This window comes from Parasteatoda tepidariorum, chromosome 5 (genome assembly GCF_043381705.1).
Source record: "Parasteatoda tepidariorum isolate YZ-2023 chromosome 5, CAS_Ptep_4.0, whole genome shotgun sequence".
Lineage (NCBI taxonomy): Eukaryota > Metazoa > Arthropoda > Arachnida > Araneae > Theridiidae > Parasteatoda > Parasteatoda tepidariorum.
In genome coordinates this window covers 50,926,030-50,933,521 of record NC_092208.1, presented here as the reverse complement: position 1 = coordinate 50,933,521, position 7,492 = coordinate 50,926,030, and the positions used below count along the sequence as shown (strand labels likewise).

The following is a 7,492-nucleotide window of genomic DNA, read 5'->3' as shown; positions in this document are numbered from 1 at the left end:
CTATTAGTTATACAAATATTTTTCCTTAGTAATCATTTTTTAAACGAACATTTGGTAAAATCCTAGAATAGTCCAACACTTGTCGACTTTTTTAAATCTCGCCAAGTTGGCGATTATTACTAGGATCAACGTTGCTTTTTGATTATTAAAAAAAAAAAAAAAAACAATTAAAATTATTATAAATTTATTAAAATATTTTTTAATAGAACAAAAAATAACTTACCTTTACTCTGATGGACATCTCTTTTAAAAACAATCTACCGTATCCTTTCGCTCTATCAAACTCATTTGTTCTCCACATTTAGGGCATTCATACGTTTTCGAAATTAAATTTCTATTCATGCACCATTCAATCATCGCTCTTTTACCTTTTGCTTTCAATAAAATTAAAAATTTCCTCGACCATACGCTCGTCATTTTCAACCGGTACCGGGTAACAAAAAGAAGAAGAAAAATAGTGCGTGGAGTCCCTCCGCTCGGAAGAAGTTAAACTGCGCAACCTGCGACGTTAATTGTAGAAGAATCAGCAGTCGTAGAAGGATCACTAGTTCTATTCAACGACTCTTTTTCCTGCTCCGCTCGCTTCCGTGCTCTGTAATCACGGTAATATTGTGCATTTTTCCCTCGTGGACCTCTTGAACCAGTGGAAGTGCTTGTGGTTGCCTCATCGTCTCGCCCTGGAAAATGTATTTGTAATAATAATGTATGTGAATGCGTCATAATGTAATTTCAGAAGAGAAAACCTAACAATCAATTGATATTCACAATGACATAACCTTAAATCCGTCGCATTGTCCGAGGGATTGTTTTCACTCATTTTTTACATTTGTTATCCACTAAATTTGCAAATAAAAAAAAAACCCTATTAAATTATATGTGTATCAAAACAAACTAAAAAAATATATATAGAAAAACAATACTTTTATGACTTTTATTATTTTTATGCTAGAACAAAAACAATATGGAAATGAATAAGGGAAAACCGGATCCTACCACGTGATTTCCCGGCCAATAAAAATGTAGCGTTAAACGTTTAACGCAACCTTGTTGGAAGTCGCATAAGAAGTATAACTTCAAAAAAAAAATTGAAAGACGAAATATTAACGATGATGCTAACAGCAAGAGATCAGAAGCAAAAAATGGCGAAAAAATAAACCCTTTTACCGCTTTTCTAACGAAATCCAACTTTCGCGTAGGTAAACATATGAAATAACCAATCAGGCTTAAGAATTTCGGTGGTGTGATTGGACATTTAATATAATCTCCCTGAAATATCTTCCGAAAGCCTAGTTTGGCGAGATTTCAAAAACTTGCTTTGCGAGGTTTAATACCGTCGCCAAGAGGTGGGAACTCAAAAATCTTCAATTATATATTTCTTACTTATATATTTCTTCACACAAGGATAGTTCCGAAGCCATGTAGAACAAAAGAAAACTATTTATGCATCGAAGTTGCCAGATACACAAAACAAGAAAATATATCATGGTTACAATAAAATGCATAAGAAAATAATAAATCTAATTTAAGTAAAAGAGGCAGACGAGAAAGATCTGCATTTCAACAAATCCAACGTACGATATGGCGCTGTATTTATTTAACTTCATGTTAATAAACATTCTAACTTATGTGGAAGGATAAACTTCGCTCCACTTAATACGCCATTTCGCTTATAAACGATCAACTAGCACTGACATCATAGGTCACATGTGCAGGTATCAATGGTCTTCTTCTTCTTGAAATCCAAGTACTCAATTGAGCAATTATTGTTAACAAATTCAATTTTTTTATTGAATAATAAATTCTACAAAACATTAGATATAGTAGTTTTATCTGCTTAATAAGTACATTCTTTAATTATATTAATACATTACATACATTCTTTCCACAAGTACATCGTTTATAAATGTATTATATGATAGAATAAGATTTATTGAAAACAATTAATTGCAAGATAAAAAAAAGCCTGGTTTACAAAATTTGATTGCTATTGATAGGTATACTCTAATATACTAGTTCAATATTTATGTTCATAGTACTACAATTTCCTTTCTGCACAGTTTAATAGTGATCATTTACTTTATTTTGGAGCAAACTAATAGTACAAATTGAATGTATATATAATATTGTACAAGCAAGGGGACTCAAAAATAAAAATAGTCCGTAAAATCCGCTAGAATATTTAGACGTAGAGTAATTCAAGGCATTAAAATTGCTCAATGTTTCAATTCATTATGTCTCAAATTTTTTAATTCTTTTAAAATGTTCTCGAGATTTAACAAAATATGCAAAACATATACTTAACATTATATGGTCCAAATTTGTATCATTCTCCTGGCCAAATCATGGGGACAACATTTCCCAGATTGCAGCTACCCCATATATTTTGGGGGTCAGACATTCCAATCCATTGAAAGACAGGTGTATTAATTCAGAGGAAGTACATTTTTGTAGTATATCGTCTGCACTAATTAATTAGCATAATTGTCATCTCTTCGAAACATTAAAATTGTGTCCTAGAAAGTGAAGATCCGATGATTAAATCAAAAGTTATTCAGGGCAGTTCGTTTTGTTTTTTGGCGCACTGTTCACGCCAGTCCCGGGAGAATTCGGAAGCCTTATATGGTGATTGCTGCTATGACGCATCATGGCATACAGCTCATTCACTAAAGTTTTTTTTCCATATTTCTCAATTTGCAACCATTTGTACCATGGAAATGGGAAAATAGTTTCTCATGATATATTGAATGATCACTTTTGAGACTATACGTTTTGTGTATATGCTTTTCAATTTTGAATAATGATTTTTTCAAATTTGTATACTATTTATTTCGGTGCTAACTTTATATATTTTTGCTCAACTCTGCGAGACCTTTTTTGTAGTGAGTGCAAGATAAAAAATATAACTAAAATTAAATATGACTATAAAACAGTATAGTTTGATGCCCCATTTATTGAAAAATGTTAGTAAAATTAGGTTCACAACGATAATAATTTTTTTTATTTTAACTATATTCGCTTGAATATGAATAAAATAGGAAAAAAAATTTTGTATATTCTCATTACACGTATTTGCTTATTAATAATGCTTATTGCTGTGAATTATTTCACCGAATATTCCGGGAATAAAAATTATAAACTTATTACCCATGCATGTGTGAGTTTTAAAACATTATTTTAAAAAATAATAATATTAAGATGCGGATTATTTCATTGATTTTGATACTGAATAATAGCAATCAGAAGTTGAGCATTCATCCTCTCTGGCTCAACGTCCCTAAGGACCCTTCCTGTGACGACCCAAGAGTTTATATCTCAAATCTGTTTGTAAATTTCATAAGACATCAAGTTTTTTTTTTAATTAATTAAACAATGAATATATGTATTTGAAATAAAATCCAAAGGTGAAAATAATTATGCTTTTTACATCAATGATCTATTTATATTCCAGAAAAACTAAAAACTATTATAAAAGCTAAAATAAATTTTTTTCATATTATTGTAGTACATAACTAAACATTAATAAATTAAACCTCGAAGGATATTTATTAAACTTAGTCAAATATCTGAAATATTACAAATTAATACCAACAGCAAGTTAGGAACTCAACTTGAATAATCCTTATTAATTAAGCAATAACTAAATGAGTTTTGCTGGAAGGAAATCAAAAACAAAAACGGAAAATAGAACATTTATTATATACATGTGATCAACACTTCCTTTTGAGCAAAAGTATCACGGGCAAGAATGATATACTCATTTTACTCAAAACGCCTCGTAGGATTAGGAATTACATAATGCTTCCGATCATCGTCTTTAAAAAAAATCGAAAAACAGTTTAGCATGAATGCTTTGTTCGGTTTAGTAACAAGATTACTGCTTTGTTTACTATAGATCCTCTTTTTAAAAATTCTTACTGATGGGTAATTACTTTAACTGCAATTATTGTTCTTTATTAGAGTGGGAAATCATCATTTGCAATGAATTAGGTGCCATAAGTATTTGTAACAGAAGAAAGCGTTAGCTGTAAGTAAAATTAGCTTGAGTCAATTAAAGCGTCAAGGCGTAGGAAAGCAATTTAGAAAGGTTTAATCCTTTTCTTCTATTTCTAAATGGAAACTAATCAGTATTTATTGTAAGATATCATATTAGCATTTCAGTACTTGGAGAAAGAAATGGAATGTGTTATTTTTAGAAATACTCAATGATTTCGAGTGTTCGTTATTTAATTTTAAATTTTATTTGGAATTTAAGGTATTCATACATAAGCATTACATACAATAAAACAAAATCCTCAATACTGTCGCGATTTCCGCTATATAAAAGTCCTTTTAATAACCCTTCTTATTGGATATTTCGGACAGAATTTTTGCAAACATTTACTGATAGGTGATAAAAAAATTATAGGTTGCATCAAAATCGTGTAATGCATCAAATATACCTAAATTTAATTAAAACATATCATTCTGTTGCAATTTATCACTGACATCTTCTATCAAATGCTCAAAGAAGGAGACTTATTGAGTTTTGTCTTAAAATAATATGGTCAATTTTTGGATATCTTTATTTATTTCAATGCATGATTACTTCAAAAGAGCCAACAAATATACACCAAGCAGGCTATGGAAAAATGTATGATATCAAACTTTTTTAGCTATTTCAGAATGTACTTTAGAGTAATTAAAAGACGTTTAAAATGTGGCAAAAAAATTCAGCTCTTGTTAACACAAGCATTTTACATTTTCAGTTCCCTTTCAACTAAATTTTCATTTTTTTTCCTAAATAATGACTTATAATTGTATTTCAGATCAAATTAGTTTCAAAAATACCGGCACTCCGGTTGACCCGGTACTTTTCAACTGAAATTAATTTGTGCCTGAGCATGCTATAAAACAAAAAATAATCTGTAAATCTGTAATTTGAACAGTGAAAATAACTGTAAAATCAATAAATCACTCTTATTAAATAAATTTCACTGTAAAAATTACGATTTAATATTTTATGGAAAAAATTGCTTTTGAGGTAAAATTTATTTTACGGTTGATGCACCCAAAGTGCCGGTACTTAATACTGTAATATCACAAAGAACTCTTTACATTGAATGAATTATTTACCTATGCTCATATTCCAGAAAAAACCAAGCAAAGTCTTTTAGATCTCCAATAAAAAGTATTTTTCAGGTGAAGATTAGTTATTGGATAATTGGACAAAAAACAAACCAGAAATCAAAAAATTCTGATTAATGAGGATTTAAAAACAGCGTCCTTGATTAGAGAGGTACAATTCACCCCAAACTCAAGACTAGTCATTATAAAAGGAATATGTGTCCTCACTCGTTGTGCAAATGTAATTCTTATATATATATATATATATATACTCATGTTCAAAATGAAGAAAAAAAACAAAGAAAAATTATAGACATATGAAAAAAAGGGGTGGGAAATAATAAGTAAAAAAACAACAAACAACATTTTATTAAAAAAAAAAAAAAAAAAAAAAAAAAAAAAAAAAAAAANAATTCGGGTGGTGGTAGTAAAAATCTTTAATAAATGCAAACAAATATAAGTTTACAAACAAATTTTTGTAATAAATTTATATATACACTAGCCGACCCGGCAAACGTTGTTTTGCCATATCAATTATTTCTAGAGTATGAAAATATATCTTATTCATTGTAAATGTGTGCGTATGTGGTATATGAGTGGAAGAGGCATGGAGCGCTGTAAGCGATGACGGAATATGAAAATAACAACACATGAAGTAATAGGTTTTTTTAATATATTGTAACTTTTTTTATAAATTATATTCACAACGAATTCTGAAAATATTAGCCAACAATATTAATCTCTTAGTGCAATGAAGTGAACAATATTTTTTGTCATTCCATCTTTAGCTAACACAATTAAACTGGATGGTTTGCCCGCTCGAGAGCATGCAACGTATAATTGTCCGTGTGAAAAACATGGCGTGCTCAAATCTAAGACACAAACAGATATTGTTTGGCCTTGTCATTGCAAATGCCAATCTAATGGGGAACTGAATGCGTTTAAATTGAATTGGCACATCTGAGGGTATAATAGGGATTCGTGGAAGTAATATACTTTCACCCCGGAATTTGTCATTTAAAATAATGACTTCGATACCGTTGCTCATTAATTTTTTAACGACTAATCGCGTGCCGTTGTACAGCCGCGGGGGGTTCAAATTACGAAGCAAAATAACCGGAGATCCAACTTTGAGAACTAAATTATGCGGTGGTATGCCTGGTAAATCCAATGTGTTTAAAAACTCTGTTGGAAAATTTGCAGCTTCAATGGGATCGCAAACTGCATCAACTGATTTGTATGTCCCCAAGTTACCTGGCAATAACTGTTGTATCTTCAGATTTAATTTGTTGACGTCAACAATTTTTGCTGCTAAAATCACCCTTTCTGCCAGCCACTCATGATGAATGTACTGTGCGTGTACCTCAGGAAATATTATGTTAATGAGAACATTTTGTGAATCAATGATTGTGAAGAAATCGTCCGGTAATTTTATGCATCCAGTCTCATCCTTAGTGACTTTTCCATCACCGATATCTAACAATTGTTTTGAGAATGTTTCAGCAGATGGATCTCGAAGCGTTTGGACGCGCATATTTACTTTTAGTTGAACTTCTTCAACATTGCTCCACATTGGAGATGATTTCAAGCAAGCATTGACCTCATCAGAGTACGCTGAACGCGGAATGGCGGGAAGTGTTTGTCTGAAATCACCTGAAAGGAGTAACAGAGTGCCGCCAAATAATTTGTCATTGTTTCTTATATCTTTCAATGTCCTGTTCAACGCCTCAAGTGAATGTTTGTGTGCCATAGTGATAGATCCCAGATGATAATTTTACGGTGTTTCAACACTGGGGCCATAGACGATTGCTTTTTAAAGTTGCACACTGCATCTGGGTTGTTTTGAATATTTAATGGCAACTTAAATGCTGAATGAACTGTTCTGCCTCCATCCAATGAAGTTGTAGCAAAGCCAGATAATGCAACTGCCAACGCGATGCCATTATTTGATCGTATTTCAGCGAGAATTAGCGAAATAATAAATGTTTTGTCAGTTCCACCTGGTGCATCAAAAAAACTCCAGCTTGTCCTGCCCAAACTGCGAGCATAATGCGGTCATAAGCGTTCCTTTGCTCCTCATTCATTGGTGGAACATTGCGAGTAACAATCGTTGCCATTTTTATCGTATTGTAATGAAGTTCACGATTCCTGTCAGTGTTTAATAAATCAGATGCACTTCGATTTAGCCAAGTCATACCGAAATGACTGAGTGGCAAGTTGGAAATATTAATGCAAAGATCCTCAATAGCCATCAGCTTCATTGTACATAGCATCGCTGAATGCTATCGTTAGATCGTTGCAACGTGTGCGATGTTGATACCGTTTATCATCAGTCATCGAATCTTTGTGATTATCCCATAACGTTTCTACACGGGCCGGGAAACATGTA

The 7,492-nt window shown here is 31.6% G+C and overlaps 1 protein-coding gene across 1 annotated transcript; it reads right to left on the bottom strand.

Moving 5' to 3' along the window:
* Positions 1-5,887: 5,887 nt before the first annotated feature.
* LOC122273640 (ATP-dependent DNA helicase PIF1-like) lies at positions 5,888-6,853 on the bottom strand. The gene has a single exon (XM_043057674.2). The coding sequence runs from the start codon at positions 6,851-6,853 to the stop codon at positions 5,888-5,890; it is 966 nt and encodes a 321-aa protein (XP_042913608.2).
* Positions 6,854-7,492: the final 639 nt, after the last annotated feature.